The sequence below is a fragment of the Atractosteus spatula genome, chromosome 9 (genome assembly GCF_055471065.1).
Source record: "Atractosteus spatula isolate fAtrSpa1 chromosome 9, fAtrSpa1.hap1, whole genome shotgun sequence".
Classification (NCBI taxonomy): domain Eukaryota; kingdom Metazoa; phylum Chordata; class Actinopteri; order Semionotiformes; family Lepisosteidae; genus Atractosteus; species Atractosteus spatula.
In genome coordinates, this window is record NC_142714.1 from 23,603,238 (window position 1) to 23,624,111 (window position 20,874).

General features: G+C 37.3%; 1 protein-coding gene across 2 annotated transcripts; it reads right to left on the minus strand.

The window, feature by feature from the left end:
* Positions 1 to 8,259: 8,259 nt before the first annotated feature.
* On the minus strand, positions 8,260 to 20,829 carry pax9 (paired box 9). Of its 2 annotated transcripts, XM_088925062.1 has the most exons (4): positions 20,629 to 20,829; positions 19,401 to 20,033; positions 16,773 to 16,912; positions 8,260 to 9,938 (listed from the first exon to the last, which is right to left on the minus strand). In XM_088925062.1, the coding sequence occupies exons 1-4, from the start codon at positions 20,774 to 20,776 to the stop codon at positions 9,684 to 9,686; spliced, it is 1,176 nt and encodes a 391-aa protein (XP_088781188.1). In that variant the 5' UTR covers positions 20,777 to 20,829; the 3' UTR covers positions 8,260 to 9,683. The 2 variants fall into 2 exon arrangements, with proteins under 2 accessions (XP_088781188.1, XP_088781189.1); XM_088925063.1 differs by lacking the exon at positions 16,773 to 16,912 and having other exon boundaries at positions 20,629 to 20,825.
* Between the last annotated feature and the right edge of the window lie 45 nt (positions 20,830 to 20,874).

The following is a 20,874-nucleotide window of genomic DNA, read 5'->3' on the forward strand; positions in this document are numbered from 1 at the left end:
TCTTTGAAATTTATTTAAAGAGTTTTAAAATTGAAATCTTGATTTCTGTGGTTGCAGTGTTCAAAGACTTGAAGATTTTTTTTAATAGTTCAATTTCTTGAGGTTTTACCTAGAAATTAGATTTTATACAGTAAATGATTTGATTACTTTATTTCCTGCAAAATACACTATAATAATTAACAACATGGTCGGCATAAATGTAAACACTGAAGAATGTCTTAAAAAGTCTTGATAGTTTGGGGGTTTTACTGATTTTTCAAAAGTAATTCTTATTGCTGTATTATTGTACTTACAAATACTCAGTTCATATTTTACTGTATTTTCTCCATTGTTTCTACTTTAATGTAACTAGTAATGTTGCAAAAACAGTTATTTAGTTTTAATGATTTGATTATCTTAAAGTATTTTGCAGTGAAAACATGGTTTAATATGAAATGTTGTCCTGGGTAAGCAACATAGTTAACTGAATCACTATTCTTTCAGTTTAGAATATCTGAAATCTGGCTGAGCTAACCCATATAGATGCCAAACCCATATATACAGCCAACATCCATGTTTGGCTATTTTATCTGATTTAATTCCTATAAATGGTGTATTGTCATTTATAAAGTACATTCAATTTGTGTTCCAGCCTTCCATTTTTAAGCTCTTCTTCTAATTCAGGGGGGATCTGGGGTCTATCCCAACAAGCAATGGAGGCAAGGCAGGGTACACCATGGACGGGACACCAGTCCATAACAGGGCACACACAGACACACACAATCACACCTAGGGACAGTTTTCTTAGAAGCCAGTTAACCTACAAGAATATTTTTGGACTATGGGAGAAAACCAGGGCACCTGGAGGAAACCTGAGGAGTACAGACAGAACATACAAAGTCCACACAGATAGCACCCCAGGTCTGGAATTGAATCCAGGGCCCCAGCTCTGCGAGACAGCAATGCTAACTACTACACCATCCTGCTGCACAATTTGTGTTCCATTCTAGAAATTGTATTAATAAAAGAAGTATTATAACATGAGACAAAGGTGTGTGGGTGTTGAAACGTGCTCAGACAAGGCTGTGAATACAGCAAAACTGATAGCATTCACGAAGAGTCATGATGACTTTCTTGGATCTTTAAACTGCTAACACGCACATCAGCAAAAAGAGAATAAAGTACTTGTGTTTGTATTCAAAAAGCACAAAAATCTGTAAGCACATCTCACTGATCTGGTTTACAAATGCAATAGCACCTTGCCTAGCACCAGAATGTATGAAGAGCTAGGCTGGGGTTGAAAAACTACAGCTACTGGCTGGACATATCCTGCTGTTGAGAACAACAGCCAAGTGTTTCTGCCCTTTCAGCTGTTGTTACTGGATTAACCACAGCACAGAGCGATGCACGTCTGTTGTAGCAGAGGCTAGTTCCTGGCTCAGGTCCAGAGGGTTAACTGACATGAAGGAAAGTATGCTCTGCTGTTCTGATAGACTATCCCAGCAGCTGAAATGAAACCACTGACTTAACCTGCTATTCCAGTTAATTTGACAATCAGGGACCAAATCAGGGACACACATAGATAGGTGTGTCTTTTCTGCTAAATACTCTAGTTAATTCTAGACAGGGTAAGTGTTACGATTGTCTAAATTTTCTGAAGCTGTGATAACTGTTTTGCTTTTACTTTATTATTGTTTTAAAAACTATAAGGATATACTTTTTTAAATGTCTAATATTGAATATTTATGATCTGTGCTTCAATATTATCATTATTTTCTGACTTTTCTTCTTTTGCTTTTAATTAATTATGTTTCTTATCAGGCAGCACAGTAGTGTGTGATAGTCACGGTTCCGCACGGGGTCGTGCCCCCCCGCCACCCATTCTGTCCCCAATACCTGGGGCTCGAACCCAGGTCTCCGGCGTAACGCAACAGGGCACCAACCGCATGAGCTAAAGGAGACCTCCCCCAGCCCAGGCAGCTGAGGACCCTGCTACGCGCAGTGAGGGCACTGACGTCACCGCACTAGCTCCGCTACACCCTCCCCTGCTGAACTTCGGCTCGACAAAGGACACTCCACACTCCCGCCTGGGTCACGGCACCAATGTGATAGTCACAGTTCCGCGCGAGGTCGTGCCCCTCGCCGCCCATTCTGGCCCCCAAACCTGGGCCGCGAACCCGGGTCTTCAGCGTAACGCAAGAGGGCACCAACCGCGTGAGCTAAAGGAGACCTCCCTCAGCCCAGGCAGCTGAGGACCCTGCTACGTGCAGTGAGGGCGCTGACGTCACAGCACTAGCTCCACTACAAGTGCAGTTGTTAGCATTGCTTCCTCTCAGTGCTGGGGCCCTGGGTTCAATTCCTGGGGTGCTGTCTGCATGGAGTTAGTATGTTGTCGTCTTGTTTAGGTGGGTTTAACCATGTGCTTTGATTTCCTTCCACAGTCCAAAGACATACTGGTAGGTTAATTGGCTTCTGATAAACTGGCCCAGGTATGAGTGTCTGTGTCTGCATGTGCCCTGGTGTCCCATCCAGGTTGTAGCTGCCTCGTATCCATTGCTTGCCAGGATAGACTTCTGGTCCCCAAAAACCCTGTATTGCCTAAAGCAGTTAAATGGATGATGGATGGATGCTTCTTATTTTAAGAGCTGTCTTAAATGCAAAGCACCTAGTTCAAATTAACCAGGAAGGCCATTTGAGATGTTTTCTTTTCTTCAATTTTGTTCTGCAGTCTTCTGGTGACACTGACAAGCAAGATGGAATAAAAAGACATTGGAGTAATGCTACCAACCTGTACAGTGCTGCTAGAATTGGCACAGGGCACAATATCTCAATGAGGCCTTTCTTTCTTCATTTCATCTGGAATGTAACTTTTGGTCTTGTTTTCCCCAGAATCCAGGCAAGTGTTCTCACATAATAATAATAAGAAGAAAACACAGATAACTGTCCCTATATCATGAATTGTATGCCAGGCATAACAAAATGGGGTTTGAGTTCCTTAAACTTAATAGTTTAAGGTCAAATAGTTTGGTCAAATTCTAATACGGAATGAATCAACACATATAAACAAACAAATATAAATATAACATACTTAATAATCTGGTGTTAATGTGCCTGGTTGAGGAAAAAAGAGCTGTCACAGCCTCCCTTGCTTATGAAGAATGAAACAGGGAGGCCGCTGCTTAAGTGAAGTTGGGATGGAGGGAAGAGAGCTAGAAAAGATGTGCACAGAGTTGTGGGCAGTTGGTGAGTACAGCTGACTCACAACTTATGCAAGGGTTAGGGATTTTGAGTAGCACATAAAGCCAAATTTGTGTGTAGTCAAATTTTACCCTATAACCCTTATAAAACCCCCTACTAACCTTTTATGGTAATACAATATATTAAATACAGGTATGAAAACATTAAATAAAAGTAAATAAGACAAATGGATAGGCTCTCTAACTCGCTCTCATAGGCTTGCTTGATGTGTTTTTCAGCAATTTTTTCAATATTTTTTATTTTCCAGAGCCAACCTCTTAAGTTGAGAGTGCGTAAGTTGCAGGAGAGCATAGAAGTGGAATGTAGAATGTAGGAGAGTAGAAGTTCAAGATTATCATTAAAGTTCCTCCCAAATGTCTATTAAATTACACCATTTATGATCAGAAAATAAATAGGTTTCTGTTAACATATCGCTTACAGAATATGAATCCTAATTTTATATCTACAGCTGCTAATTATACTGTTTTTAGATTAACAGCAATGGAGTACAGCCATTGTTTTGTGACTTTTAAGATACGTTTTCAGCATCTGAATTTACAGCTCCAGTGAGTTGTGAACCGGTTGATAGACAATAGCAGTTGACATCATTTTGATATAAGATGTTAATAATCCTCAACATATTTCACGAGGCACAACACTCAAGAAATAGATGCATTTGAGGATGTGTATTAAGTGTTTAGCTATAAAGAGGTTTGGTTTCATTTTGGTGTCTGAGGGCCAGCCCCCTGGCCAGAGGACGAGGAGGCGGGGACCCCCATGCAGAGTGAGGAGTGAACCAAGGGACAGCGGCACAGGTGGGCTGGGCAAGGATGTGCGAGGAATGATGGGAAAGAGAGGGGTTTGTGTATGATATGAGTAGCTTTAAGAAAAAGTATGGAGAAAGATTATGATTAGGAACAGCTGGAGTGAAATTGACTTGGTTGTCATCATCCCTCCCAAACTGCAGTTAAGACTCTATTAAGATCGCCTGAAGCTTATTACTGCTGTGCCAAATGTCTTTACTATAGAAACATGACCTCAGCAACACATTTTTCCTGCACTCATAAAGTCTGTCAACCATAAGTTTAATTCCTATGCACATTCTTATGTTGAAGTTACAGCAATATTTGTTCTTTGATTGACCATTTGCTGCTATTGTAGAGATTAATGATAGAGTAGCATTCTGGTACATTTATCAGATGTGGCACATTGGTATTATCTTCTTAACGATTTCTCATGTACACTGTCTCTCAGTAACATTTACAAAGATGTCACAGTTGTTAAATAACATTTGGATTCAAGTCCAGTTCAATATCCCATTACAGTCAAGCAGACTTTGCACAATACTGCACTACAGTTTTATCCCTTCAGAATTGCATTGTAGTTTCCAGAGCTATACATTTTGCCACTAGTTGTATCTGTTCTGTCTTGAGAAACCCTCTTTGTTTTTTATTATTGCAGCTGGCAGAAATAATAAAGCCCACCATTAAAGCCAATGGACAACAGAAGATTTAGCTTCTAGTTGAAATCACACGTTCAGAATTGCTTTGGGGTTCAAAACATCCTTACAGCTAACATCCAGTGTAATGACGCAATCAGTTTTAATTTATCTGTGCCTATATGTCTGTATGCCTTCTATGATCCCTACAGACAGATTTCAGTAAGTTCTGGATCTAAATTTGTAAAAAGGAAATCCGACTGTTTAGTGCAAAAAAAGTAAATGTTAAATTGATTACTCATGAGATCTGCAGCTTTTTGCTGACTTTGAATATCATATTAATGGAAATGTTTGGTCTAAAAACACAAATGGAACAGTATTTTTAACCAGGCTGAAAGTATACTGTTTGCTTCCTTTTTTGGAAATAAACGTTGAGAAATGCTCTTATTTTAAATGTTTTGTTTTTTTTCACAGAATGCGACTGAGGTGCAATCAAAGTTGTCATGTGGAAGCCTTACTTTGTTAAAAGAAAAAGAGAACAGGAGAACAGACACACTGATCTAGCTCAGAAATGCAGTCCAAAGGAAATACTATCTTTAAACACTGATTCAACCATTATTACTGGAATCATGCTTATTTAGATACAAAATAACATTTTTACCAACAGCATAAACTTCAGTACAATCTTTTTAACATTATTATCATCAAAACAGATGATAAAGAAGCACAAGAAAGGTTTGAAGAGTTTTTTACTAAACGGTTACTTGAGATTCATGAGGATTGTCCCAGAAGCCTTTTTTCATCATTCTCTCAAAAGCAGATGCCTAAAAAAATGAATGAAATAAGCTATAGACAGAGGAAATTTTGTTTTTCTGTCCATGCACAAATTATAAGGCCTGACACTTGGGCATCTGAGGAATATTTCATGCAGTGCAATATAAAAAATAAACTAGATGTTAGATTAGGTTCTAGCTTGTAGATTACACAAAGTATACAGCTGAGTGTCAATATTAATATTTGAAAAGCTATTTTGTCTTCACAAGCATCATATTTTGGCAAATAGTCATGGGAAACAGTCAATATATGTTGTGTTTTGCTCATTCTCTTTTGATGAATTTGTGAAGGTTGTCTACATGCTCAAGTTAATCTAAATTTCTGACATATTTTAGGAGTATACAGTTACTCCAAGCACATACGTCAAATCCCCATGCATATATACTTCAGATTGTGCTTCACTGAAAGAAATAATAATGTTTATCCATAGCTCAGATTATCAAGTGATTGTGAAGGGCCTCTTTTATCATTTTAAATTATATTGCTTGCTTTTGGTCCTTTAATAATAGAAGTTGGTTCTAATCGAGCTATCAAATGTTTCCTGTGAGGAATATCAAAATAGTGCCCAATTAAATAATGTTATGTCCCACACGCCCAACATCTGCATTTGCATAAGTATCAAAACATTAGAAAGGTGTTTCCTGTTTAAATTCTATGTAAAGCAAATTGTTTAATCATTTTTTCTTTGTAGGTTATTTTAAAAGCCACCTAGAATATATTTATTTGGTTATAACATCTAATGTTTAGCCTAGGCTATCACATAGACATCTTGCACATCTGGACTGTACATGGACACCCAGACAGGAATGTACAAGTACCTCACTTTATGAAAAAAGGACCAAACATATTTCAGCATATGTACACCAGGTAATCCAACATTTTTGTTTTTTAAATGTGATTTAACCTTCAGCAAAAGTACATCAATTTTAAAACAAGGAATCACCTGCAAGGAGGAACAGAGAAGACAAAAGGTGTGCATATATCACCACAGTGAATACAAAGTATCAAATGACTAGCAAGTAAGACAGAAGTGACAAAACTTTTTTGCGTATCTTGAGTCATGGATCTGTTTTGTCCTATTGGGAGAATGATGAGCTGTGGAAAGCTGAAAGCAGTTCCCCATTGTCTTTTTACATTATGAAACATTTTGTGAGACCAAATATTTTAAGCACTGCACAGACTTTAAGTGCTTTAAGGAAAAAAAAATAGTCTGGTAAGCTGTTGGAGGAGTATCAACTTGTCTGCATTCCCTTTAGACTCAGTATTTTGTACAACCCAGAAAAGCATTAGTAACAAGGTTAATTTTACGCTAGGCAACACATTTTTGTGGTATTAAGTAATCTACTATATATACTGTATATAGTAAATGTCTGTAGTGATGTCTTAAAGAACTAAACTGACTTAATGTATTTGTAATTGATTGTTCTTGCTTGAAATTTAATTTAATTGGTTTATCTGCATTAGATTTTTGTAAATTCAGTAGAGACCATGCCCTGCCACATCAAAATGTGAAGTCTTTTCAGATTTTACAGAGCTACACCGGACACAACACCAAGCACAGAATATACAGCAGAAAATCAAGCCTGCATGTCTGAACAAAGAGCACAGGAGCCTATGAGAAATCTTGATAATTATGGATGTAGAAGTTGTGGGGATCAGTCAGAGTCCTGTGTTCTCATTTTAAAATCTTGTAAAAATCCCTACGCACAGTCGCCATCTATCATCAGAAGGCTGCTTAACCTGATGAGGACTACAGCCATTTGGGGCTTTATCCCAGACGTATAGGGCACAAGTGGTACTGAAAGCACAGAATTCCTCTGCCCTTTGAATGCATGTCATATGATGGATGACAGATTATGCATTTAGAATAAACCATCAAACTTATCCAGTATGTCTTTGGGGAAGTGGGAGGAAATGGAAGCACTAGGTGAAAACCCACATGAACACAGGGAGCACTCTATACAAGTTATCTCCATACAGAGAGAGGCACAAGGTCCAAATCAAACCCAGAACCTTAAATCTTGAAGAACTGTTTAAGTCAACAGCTCTAATCTCCTTTAACTCCTTCGCTGCACGTTGAGGGCAGTCTTATTATTTAGCAGAACTTCTTCAGCCAACGCTTTTCAGTTCAAGCAAGCCACCCTGGAAACACCATTTTTCCAGGAAGAGAAGGCCATACAGTGCCACAATATGGATCACAATAGCAAGACTTTAACAAAAGCAATGTTGAGATTGTGCCACGGGCAGCATTTTCTCCTGATCTCAGCTGAGTAGAACATCTGTCAAACCACCTCACCAACGCCATTAACATAAGACAACCCCATCTGGCCAGCCTATGAATCTGATGAAGTCTTTGCATCAGTGTTCGCAGGATTGTGTTAGTGCTAAGGACAGGTATGGCACTTTCCATACTAAAAAATCCATCTTGATTCTCTACTCTGATTTTGTTTTAATTTCTATGCTTAGGATATTTGATTTTTTTTTTAGACCTGGGTGTTGTGCTTTGTTTATTCATCGTACAGACATATATAGACATAAGTGTAAATCGATGTGAAATGTTGGGTATGTGAAGCTTCTTTCTTTTACAGAGAGTGAATTGCCCCATTGCTGATTGCCCTGCCCTCGTGAAAAAAAAAAACTTTCTTTGAAGATCAAGATCTAAACGGACGTGCCAAGGTTGGGTGGAGAGCCCACCTGTCAGCCCACCATTGTGTCAGAAATTAAAGGTGAAGGAGAAGGCATGAGAAACAAAAGCAAACACGCAACAGCAGTTTAGAAAAATAAATCTGGTTCTTTGTATTTACAAAAAACACAAGATACATAATAATATATCTAATAATAAAGCTTTATCGTCAGTCAAGTACAGCTTTGATTTCAGAAAGGACCATTGTAGTTTCTTCCACTCAACAGTCTTCACAATTACACCACTCCTTTCAGACATAAATAGAACATGTTTTTGACTTTTGATTAATTCTGTATATCCTGACATTTTTGATCAAGGTCAATTTTAAGTAGTTGTTCTAAAACAGTATGGATAACAATTGCAGTAGAATGGCATTTTTAGTGGTGTTTATAATCAAACATGCATTATTCACTTTCAGGCACAGGTTTTGTCACACTTTTGAAGTGTTATTAATATGTGACACCCATGTACACTTAAAATTGGGCCGTATTACCTTAAAGAGCTGCTTTGTTTATCTGTGATGCATTCAGATTTCTTGTGCAAAGTTTGAGTTTGCACAGCTAATCTTTAAAATTCATTATACACACATCATGAAAAAAACATTTGGTCTGCTTCCATTTTAATGGAGAGAATTTCCATACTGTAGTTAAAACACATTTCATGTTACTTAACCCTAATTACACTTTTTGCTCAACGTACTCTCCTGTCTGTAATAAATAAAGGTGATCTGGCCAAAGTTACAAAAAATCTTATTTTGTTATTGATTAATGTTAACTGATAACCCACTTTGAAGAATCTTCTTTTAGACGTTCTTAAGATTATTTAGTGGGGAGAAAATCGCTTTCATAGTCAAGGAGAATAAGATTAAAAAAAAAACAATAATGATAATGTTAAAAAATAAGACCCTGAAATAGTTTGTATGCAAACTGAAATTACCATAATATATAAAAATGTTTTATTTATTTTAGGTTGCAGAAGGCCATTTGACAAAATTGGCAGAAGTGCACATGAACAAGTAAAAAAAAAAGGACTTGCATTTTCCTAGATATACTGAATGACTTAACAACTAGATTAGAAGGAAATTATGTCTTTGCCTTCAGCCCCATGGGCTGTGTTTTGTATAAATTAATGCTTTAAAACAGCAGGGTTGTTTGGCCACCTGGGTCATGTCTTCTAGAGTTAGCACGTTCCATTAGGTGCTCAGTAATGGTCAGTGCTAGAATGCACAGGATGTTAAACTGCACGCTTCTCCTTCTTGTGGAAAGGAAGGGGAGGAATGGAGGAGCAGAAATCTTTTCTAAAAAAAAAAAGATATTGGCCTTTGGCAGTTCCTTATGCAGCTGGATGGGGTATATGTAAGATATGAGAAGCTTCTGGAAGTTCCCCCAAAATGTTCCATGGGGTGAGCAGTCGGAGAGCAGAGAAGGGAAGCACTGGGCTTGCAGTGTGCTCTTCTGTGCGCTCTCTGCACCCTGTGCACTCCGAGCTCTGCCTTTCGGGCCGGGCGTTGCGTTAGAGCACAGAGGCTGTGACCGGGTGGCTGCTCTCCCTGGCACTGGGCATGCTCTTGAAGGGCAGGGGTGCGGGGATGTCACAGTTGTGGGGAGAGAGGGCACTGCCACTGGGGTGCTGCCATGTGTGGCCTGTCACATAGCCCGACGTGGTGGCGCTGTACGCCATGTAAGGTGACACTTGGGTGGGCGGGTGGTAGGGAGCCATGCTGGGTGCTGAGACAAAGCTGTTCGCTGTGGGCAATCCATTCGGCGCCTGACAGAAAAGGAGAGAGAGAGAGACAGAGAGAGAGGGCTTGTGAGACGTGCAGACTGACTTCTGGCAGAGTGACAATGCATAAGAACTTAACATTGCCTGCAAAAAAAATATCTTGGGTGGCCTATGACTTAGCGAAGCTATTGAAGATAGTTTCTATTAGAGACACTCTTCAGTTTCTGGGGAATAGATACTCCAAGGGATGGATGTTGCTTCTGTTTTGGCATAATGCCTGTATTTTGTTTTCCATTGATCAAAGTATGGAGTCTTATTTTACTTTATGGAGCAAAACCAAATGCTTTGTGCCATATTATGCTAGGCCAGCACCCTTTCAGTAATATAGAAGCATTTATACACATTTGACATAATACATGCTAATGTTTAACATATATATGTCTGGTTTAGTTAAGCAATAATGACATAAAAGATAATTTGGCTGTTATAATTATTATATTTTTAGAATAGAAGATTAATCAATAATTTGTCCTATTATTAGGAACTAACATGCAAAATCTAGTGTCATTTTGTCAATTTCCTCAGACATCTTTTGGTGATTGAACAGGATACCAACTGCCCTGTTCCATGGTGAGGCAGAAAAAAATTCCATAAACAAATTTCTATTAATCCATATTTGCATTGAATCTCTTCCACGTCGCCCCCTTCTACGTATGACAAATCAAAAATAATAAAAACAATTCTTTAATTCAATTTTATTGCAAGTTCGTTTTAATTTCCTTTTCCATACTAATTCGATTCTGTGAAAAGAGATTAGATGCACCCCCCAGTACTCCGCAGTACTTTGTTTTCTTATGAAGCGTAACATAATTCAGAGCACCAGAAATATAATATCGATTTACAGATTTGTACTGTTACGATAACAATCGTAACCCATCCTATTCCTGCATTTTTTATTTTCACTTTGAGGGCGTTCAAGTGTAGGAGAACAGGCTTTCAGAAAAGAGTTTTATGAGTCCCGAAAAGCTTACAAATCGTTGAAGTTCTTCAAATTAAAATTACATTGCTGTTTTTTTTAAAATACATTCTTTGAAATTTAGTGACGTAAATGTTACTTTGTTTCACAAGTAACAATGCTGCATATATTAGTGTATTTTATTTTGGCAAATCTATGGTGTTGTTTATACTCGAAGAGCCGTTGTGTAAAATGTGGGCCTATTGATAAGCCCTCCTAAATTATCTTTTTGTATTTCTCAATTGTTATAAATGTAATTGAACACTCCATAGGAAGCAGATAGGAAGTAGGCTTATCTTGAATAAAGAGACACTTTATGGTCATTCGTTTCACTACATATGTTAACTTGATTATAATGTGTAGGTTGCTAAAACATGAAAGACCGACTGGGATTTTTTATGTATCAGATAACCTGCTAAAGACACATACTGTACATAGGCTATACAAAGTCATCTTTTTCTTATGCTTTTTCTTCTTCTAAGACAATACCGGAAATCTATTAACTTTAGATGTAGGCGGTATTCAAATCATGTCGGAAATTGAATTAAATTAAATTAACTTAAATGAAAGAATCTTTGCTTGCTTGCGTGATAATTAGAAAATTGTAACAGTATTACAATTGCCCCAAGCTTGAGCAAAAAAAAAACACATCTTGTGTCTTACAGACTTTGGTGATATTTGCCTAGTCTTCCGCTTTTGGCGGACAGTAACACTGCTGCTTAGTGAAATTAAAATTTGACCTTAGCTGGCTAACAGCTCCCAGTTTCTGTTTAAGTCAGGCAATTGTTCTTGACGAGACATTCGTTCTGGGCCATCTTGACGGTTATTTTATTTTATATTTGTTATTAACTGATCAAGCTGTTTTCGCTGGAGTGGATTATATTTAAAAAAGGGCAGTGTGTTGCGCTATATATATATTTGTATATCCGAAGTATAACTCCTTGTGTACACTTTAAAATTGTGCACTCTCACGGATGGTTTATCACCGGCTCCAGACTTTCAGCTATGACATGGAAGGTCAGACTTAATGTTTAGACTATTACCTCGTTATCTTCTGGGAAATATAGTCCATAAACCTATTTGTATCGTAAATAATGGTGAATGACGAGCTGAACAATAGTTGGTGTATTTTCCTAATGTAATATATAAAGGCATTTAAATGTGTTTACCTATTACAATACGTTAAATATGTGGAATTGCTGTATGATTTGCTTATTGCCTCAAATTATGAATAAGGTGTTTTCAGTCATTTGTCATTCGCGGCTTTATCTTTCTGAAAGCCTGTTTTCGATTAGATTAAACCTTAAACCATTTGTCGTACAAAGGATGAAAAATAACTTACATCTAGATGTTTAAACATGGGCATTACAATTATTATCAGTACAACTATTCGTAATGACTTGCAGTTGTTTATTCGAGACTTGTTTAACTGCACGCCATGTAGACATTAGGCCTACTTCCCCTTCTGAGTTTGTGCCTTAATTTTAAATATTAAGATTACTTTGAAAGTGTAGTTTACGGTATTCAGCAAGTGACTATTCATTGATTTATAAAAAGCGCTCAGCATAGCTTCGGTAGTACTGGAGTCGCAACAGGAGGGGGTATACTGTCCACCCGAGCGCATCACCCAGTTTTATAGTTTACTTTATCCACTAGCTTACTCCCTATTGGTATAACAATATCCAACCGTTGCGAAAGCGCCCGTAAATGTATCTAAAATCTAATATGTTATGTTAACTAATGGGCCGTGTATCATTATTACTGAGTTCGGTTTGAAGAGAAAGATTGACCTGTTTCAGGCTGATTTATTTAGTCTATTCGTCATCCGAAGAAAAGCGAACTTGTACCCTCTGAACCGCCCCTAAAACGTTTTTTAAAAAGCTAGCGCGTTTTGGAATTTCATAAACATTTAACGTAACGGCAAGCAATATGCGTTTTAGTGCCGGCGTTTAGCTTTGAATCTGTGTACAGCGCTGGGTTTGTTCATCATGCCTTCAGCTTTTACAATATAGCTTACATGCTTCAGAAAAAAAAATAACTAATGCTCCTGTCCATGTTGGATTTTCGTTTTTCAGAACCGGCTCAGGAAGCCTTCAACAAAAACAAAACAGCAAAATAATTAAAGCGTCTCCCAGCAACATAAGCAACTCACTGTGAACTCCAGGTAGGAAACTCATTAACAGCCATGATTTAATTGTGAATTCAGAATGGGACCCATAAATCACTGAAGCATATGGAGTCTCTTGGGATAAGTAATCTACATGTTGAATGAGAAACCAGCACCAGGCACGAATTGGAAAAGCATGTAATTGACAATTGAAGTAAAAGCCGACTTGCTTTATGTCTGCAGTATGAATTTTGGACTGTGCGATAGCTACTCGGTCCCTGGCATATACATTTATTTTCCAAAACAAATTTAATAGAAAATGCCATTAGAATGAAGCTGATATCCTAAAAAACATCAACAGGGAAAAAAATGAAACCTCGTCACCGCCAAACCAGGCCCTATGCATCAACTGGATTTTAGCTCAATTTAGCTGAAGCAGAGTGAATGTAGTTTTATTATGTTTAGTGTCTCCCTCCTGTTATTTTTCAAGGTTAAAAAACGGAGATTTCGCAAAGTCCTGCCAAAGGTCTACTAACGAGCAAAAGGTATAGATAAGTCTGGCCATCATGTATGTTATCAATCTCAGTTGCTGCGTATCGGAAGTTATGCCACTTCAGTAAGAACTGTGACTCAGCTGTCAATGTAACTGAGGAGTTGAAAGACACGTTCCGAGCTATGGTTTCAGTACTGCGATTTACAGTGGTTTATTGTTTTATTGTATTAGAAAAGTAGCGTTATTATTATTTCAAACAATGTATAAACATTTGGCAGTGAAATTCAACTGCAGCACGTGAAGTAAATTGACCTTAATTGTAGGACTTTAAAGTGGTAGTGTTACACATTAAAACTGAAGTTAGTGCATGATTATATCCTAATCTTTTAAGTAATGTGAGGGAGATAATAACGCTAATAACGCGAAAGTTAGATGAGAAGGAGTTAAACCGTGGCTGTGGCTGAAATACGACAACACGGGAATTCTATATTGGTCTGTAAATAGTAAATGACAACTTTTAATGAGATTTGCCATATTTAGCATTTGATCATTTATGATAGACGAACAAGTAACTAAACGGTAGATAAATTGAAAACTGAAATATTACAGTAACGCATTTATGGTTGCATTGTAGAAACTAACAGGAATCCGTACATTTACAGTAAGTATGGATGTCTCTGCCTCAAAACACTACAAAAAACGCTGTTATTATGTGTTTTTGATTATTGCAATTTCTGTGCATAACACTGAATTCAGACAGGAACATAGAATAATACTTTACTACAAAAGTGAATCGGTTAAAAACAATGGAAAAGCTGAACAAAACTGAAAGGATAAAAAACCAATTGCGTTCGGTGTCAGGATGATTTCCTCCTAGTCTAAGTCTAGACTTCATGGTCCTCAGTAACACCTACGAAACACGTTCCTTCACCTTAAACTAATAACTCTCGAGATTACACAAACCCTGTTTCCTCGAATACCACATATTTGGGTAAACAATCCAATTATAGATGTCAGTACATGCGCTACGGAATATTTCTGACGCCTGATATCTAAAAACCTTTATCAAATAAACTTTAATTACATTAAAGGTTGTACACAGTACAGGAGGGACAGCAAATAGACCAGTAGCAGATAATAAAAAGAACGTTATTTTGGGGTATCCCGGTTATACCCTAAAATGAGCTTTTTCTTATTCAGTCAATTGTAACTTTATATCAATAAGGTACATCAAAGACATGTACTAATTCTAGAACAGTAAAGGTCTATTATTGTATTAAAAAGACTTTAATGGTTGTACGACCAGCCCTCGTACGAGTATTGTGCGTAATACACACGAGTATTGTGTGTATTGTTCTGTGATAGTTTTAATGTTGATATAGGCTAGACGACATACTACATGTCATAGTTAAAAAATGTGTTATATGCAATTCTGTAGCTAAAACATTTCATTTTTGAAACACGCTTAGGTCGAAAGAATACCTTATTGTGTTTTAGCACATTAGTTTGCCCTTGTTTGAAAAGATTCTTATCTTATGAACGTCTTTGTAGAGACGCATTTGCCTAATACACAAAACAGGATTTAAACAAGTCCGTTAATTGGTTTACCATAATCATATCTAAATGTCAAGACACTTTTTATGTTTAAAAATATATACGCATTTGTCTTCCATTGCTTTCACAGTCCTAGTGTGCGTATATAAGGTTTACGTTGTCTCCTTTTAATAAAGACTGAGTATCAGATTAATGTATTTCTATAAAAAAAATGGTTAAGTGATTCTTAATTGGTATTATTGTGATTTTGTTATTAATTTATTTTTTTAGAATCGTCTTCGAAACTATGACCTACTGTTTATTTTATGAGTTTAAAAAAATATAGGGTAGTACACATTTAACGAAATAAATGAAGATCTTATTAAAATCTTAGAAACAAATAAACATGTAGGCTAAGGTAATTGATGAATGAATTAATCCGTTGATTGCTACTGTTACCTGTTTAAATAACATAAATTGCAGTGTAGATCTTTATTTAAGCAATATCCTTTAGGAAACTCATTTAAAGGAAGCTTTAATTTCATCACTCCGAACTTAAAATGGCATCCGTCGTAAATACAGTAGTTTCAAGAGTAATTATGTGTGATTTCAAGTCGTCTATATTTTCTTTACTTGTTTTTTAATTATTTATGATAAACATTTTCTGTATTATACAAATAGTTCAATACCATAACTACCTTATATTAATGTAATTAAAATCGAATGTTACGTGATTTCGTGTTTCCAAACAGAAGGTTTTTTTTAATCCTCTTTTTTTTTTCTCTTAGTGGGCTAAGGTGTGCGTTTCTGTGATAATTGGAGTATTGCCCACACTATGTTATTTTATTTTTATTTTCTAATCTAATCGCCCACAAACAAAATGCATGGATCTCGGTATCTCGAACTGCTGTTAGGCTATTAACGCATACACACCGACAATACAGTTTGTCACAGACAATTGTTACTGCGATCTCGTTGCGTTTCATGTGGATTCAGAAATTCACCTTCTTATTGATTGACTACACACGGCGGCACTATTAAGGCAGTAAGATACAGTTCCTCTTGAGTTGCTGAGAATCGTCAGAACAGGTTAGAGGCCTCACTACACCACCTCACTACACTCGAAAACCGCTCCACTGCTTTTACACTTACCTGTTGGCTACACTCGTTTTTTAGTGGTTATTTCCCGTCCTATACTGAGGGGGAAAAAAACATTTCGACTAATCACGACTCCTCTGTGACAGGTTATTAGCTGGCATGTTCCATACAGTAAATGTTCAGTAATCCTTAACGGAGCGAGCGAGACATTTTGGGATCACAATGAATAGTTTAAGATATATAAACAATTAATTATCCGAGTCTAATCACTATCTCATTTGTAACTTTATTTTTTGTGTTACTAACTTTTTTGTGAGCAAAAAATAAACACCAAGACAACAAAACTTATCTTCGAGGCCTACACACATACAAACTCACACAAACGTACTCACGTAATGAACATTCACATTATAGATAAGATTACCATATAACCACACAAGTGCTACTTTAAATTGAGTATTAGCTGAAAACATTTTAACAGACTATCAAGAAAAACTTAAGTTTCATCAGTTTCACGCACACATTTGAAGCTTTGGTCTGAAGTGAATCTGCAAATCCGAGTTCTGGAGCTACTTCACTAGATGATAAATACAGAGTAATTTATATATAAATGGAGTAGTTGTGGGCTTTTACCTGCGTGTATTTTGCTTCTTGTTCTAAGTGAGCTTTATCCAGGCCATTGAGTACAGGCGAGGTTGGCGGCTGAAAATTTGTCCTGTTTAGTGTGTTCCAATCTTCTACTTTGGCACTGGGATAGGAGGAACTGTCACTAACTGAAGGCAAAGCACACGGAGAGACATAGGAGAGGGTATCAGTAAAATACCAGAACCGAGGAGATTTGCACATCAAATCTGAACACAGCAAATTTAGGGATTAGTAGTATGATTCTTAGTCCATGTATGTCTATATTCTAAAAAGGACACTTTTTTAAGTTTTAATTTCCATATGTAACAATTAAACAAATGTTTCAATTAGTTTCAGTCTTACAAAAACAGACGCGTACCTTTGGCAATTTAATTTAAAATTATCGCTCACAATGAGAATTCAACAGGAGAGGTCCTGCAGATATATATATTCCTAATGCCATAGGTTTACGAAAAATGGACACCCGCTTGACTCGTCTATTTGAACAAACAGATAAACTGTTTCTATTTTAGACTATCTTGAATTACGAAAATATACAAAATTATTTTTTAAGGAGATAACAGAAATAGGAGTGATTTGAGATTTTATTGATACAAATTTCGAACATGAACTGCTAGAATTAAAACGGTTAAAATAAAAATAAACACCTAACATGCTTTAAAACAACAGGTCAAAAGGATATGGTCATGCAGTGAACATCTTCATTCCATTAAATTATATTAGCCTGCGTGTATACAGTAAAATATTTCTTAGAACTCTAATTAACTTTGTAAAAATGGAAGCACCTGGAGTTTCATGTATCCCTGTTTGAAACTGGAAAATATTGCTTAATTATGAATTTACAGAGCAAGGTAGTCTCATCATATGTACACACAAATTAGTCTATGTGTAAAAAAAACAGAATTCCTCGTTCATTCTAAAAAGGTCGCCTAGGTAAGGCCTACATTAGCTTTCCTTCAAAAAAGAGTACTAAGACGTTAGGCTTATTTTGTATGTCCTCTTAGATTAGTATAAATGAGGAATTTTAAAACTGATACAAAGCAGTAGACCTCTGTAGCAGTAATGCATTTTGAAGCTATAAATTATGTAGGCGTGTTATCAAAAAGTGTTAAAAAGCCCATTACAGCACTGAAGCTTGACATTTTGGATCAACGAATGTAATGCCCTATATATCAATAGAGAAATTGATATATAAGAAATCTCTACATTAAAAATTATCGTTATTATTTAGATTGAAATTTTATTAGAAAATCAAAACATATCTATCGTAGAACTTTCACGGAAGTGCTAAAAATGGTTCGCTTTGTTGAAGGTAGAGTATAGTTTATTTCGGCTTTCAAAATCTGCCACAAACATCTGCAAATCATTTGGAAATGCAAGAGTTGTTTGTAAAAACACCCTTTGAGAACGTATTTTCCCGCATATCTTGTTCAGTTCGAATCTCTGCGTCGCTTTTAAATAAATTAGTACAGCTATGCCTAGGCTAGATAGTCTGAAGTCGAGGCCTCATATTACTTTAAAAAATGGGGCAGCTATCAGCACTATGTAGTCAATGTTTTCTGACAACATACAGCATTTAAAACAGAAGTATTACCAATCAATAGGTATACATGACAACTTAAAGAATACGTGAAATACACATCATAGGCAAGTCAGCTTTATCAAATCCCCCTGAATTTAATTTTGGTTCGTCTGTAAAAACAAAGTTGTCGTGGCGTTTATGTTTTGCTGCTTCTGTAAATGTCTTCTGCCTCAACAAAAAAGTGTCCATCTGCTATTACGGCGTTTTATTTTATTTAGGTTATTTTTAAAATTATGGAAATGGCTGTGACCATAAGCGCGTGCCAAAGTCTAAAATACTTTCATTCCTAATTCCAAACAAATGTGCTCCCTTTTTATGAGCAAGAAAATGGAAAAGGGAAGCACAGGCAGCTACACACACATCGATGAATGCGTGAGAAATCTAGTAAACACATAATACAACGAAAATAATTGTTATAACTGAACAGGCACGCGTTCAGGAGGGTAAAAATGGAAGGCTAAGTTTACTTTGAACTGCATCTCAGCTACAACTACAAGCGACATTTGAACACCTTATTTCAATGTAAAGAGAATCTACTCTATGCGCCTATCCTTCCTTGTACCGGTACTAATATTCTACATCCGCTCCTTAATTATAACGTCAAGCCCTAAACCATCTGTTTTAATGTAACTGCTTGAACTATAGTTATGTTACTTGAGCGCTTAGCTTTGAAATAACACGCAGCGTAAAAACTATTAATTTCCACAATTTGTTCCATTCAGGATCCCGTAACATCACAACAGCACCAGTACTTGTAATAGTGCAAGGTACTGTATAGCCGTGTATTTTATGCAGCATAATTTTCTAGCTGCTACAGAAGCTGCTAAGGATATTTATTAGTTCGTTGACGACAAATTCTGAATTAATTTAGAAGCTTTCGTGTAGCTAAAATAGAAACCCAAAACAGAAGACTAAAACTTGGACTACACATTTCACTGATACGAGATAAGAAGAATCCAAGAACTCAAGGCTATCTTGTATTGTGATAGTACTTAGCATGCAGTTTATGCTAGACCACACAATGAATGGCTTACTTTGTTGCTCTGTGATTGATCTGATGCCCAGAATATCGGTGACGGAATGCGAGGAGGGCCATATCCTGTGCATAGCCATGTGTCCGGGGATGGCTGGAACTCCGGGCGGAGTAGGCACTTTAGCCCCGGTTGCAGCAATTGGAGTAGGGTACGAGTAGATGTGGTTATAGGGCAGAGTCGGCTGTGGAGGAGGGTGCGGCGCCTGCTTATTGGACTCGTACTGGTTCTGTTGAGACAGATTCCCAATCTTGTTGCGGAGGATCCGGCTGATCGAGCTAACAGAAGGGAGATTGAATTTGTCACACACCCCATCTGCCAGAAGTCTGTCTCGAATTTCCCATGCGAAAATACCAGGGTCCCTTTGCTTGTAGGTCCTTATGTGTTTGACCACAGTAGGGGTAGTGACTCGCGGCTTACTTCCTCCGATGGCTCCCGGTAATATGGAGCCAGTTTCGTTGTATCGGGCCAGAATCTTGCTGACACAACCGTGAGAAACCCGGAGCTGTCTACTGATGTCACAAGGCCTGATACCCAGCTGTGCAAGTTCCACGATTCTCAAGCGGATGGCATTAGGCAGTGGTCTGCCATTGACAAAAACGCCTCCTAACTGATTTACCTCCCCAAAGGCAGGTTCTGGATTGTGGGAGAGAGACAAAAAAAGAGAAAACCACATTTAGAATCAACAAATCAACCGTTACTAGGTATTCTGAAAGCTACGATTTAAACTTGTGAAGATACTGCACTTAAAGAAATTTCATTTTTCAGTTCGAAAACGTTTAATTCCACAACTAGCATCACAACGTGTTATTAGTTTAATGTAAAAATGTAGCAAGCGTCTTCAAAGCAGATTATTGCATTGAATGTTCAGCGATATATGATATTATTCTGTGGAAAAAAATGATGAAAACAACAACAACAAAAGGAAAAAAGCAAAGTTACAGTGTCCATACTGCGAAAGCAAATATGTATAGGAGAAAATGGACAGTGATATCACAGAACAAAATTGTGCACGTTTTTATCTGTCGTACGGGAATACAAAAACACAAAAAAATATTTCAGATACAGTTCCTCTATATTATGTTACTTTCATGAAAGGTATTTCGGTCTTGGCGTTGACGACCATTGGCGCACGGTTCACGAGATTTTGTAAATGCCCCTGGTTCGAAGCAAGCTGGAATCCGTCTCTGATCCCATTTGACAGCTAAGCTTTCCCGGTGAATTTACTTACCCATTGCGTTTCGTCCACCAATAACTACAGAGTTCTGTAAATTACGCTTTTCAATGGGACAGGGGGCCAGGAATCCCTTTCTCCTGGACGCTGGTGATAAGAGAGCAAAGTCGCTTTTCCACTGGAAGAGCAATAAAGATTGTAGCATGAGGGGTAAAATCGGAATCTGTTTCCTGACGAGAGAGGCGACTGGCTTACATTTCAATCTAATACAAAGATGGGCCGGACTTTTAAAACTTTTTTCCC

Excerpts from the sequence above, each read along its gene's own strand:
- pax9 (XM_088925062.1), bottom strand. The coding sequence starts at position 20,776 with ATGCTACAATCTTTATTGCTCTTCCAGTGGAAAAGCGACTTTGCTCTC. Across the intron at positions 16,913-19,400 it reads ATCAATCACAGAGCAACAAA|TTAGTGACAGTTCCTCCTAT; the intron begins GTAAGCCATTCA and ends CTTTGCCTTCAG. Across the intron at positions 9,939-16,772 it reads AAGAAGCAAAATACACGCAG|GCGCCGAATGGATTGCCCAC; the intron begins GTAAAAGCCCAC and ends CTTTTCTGTCAG.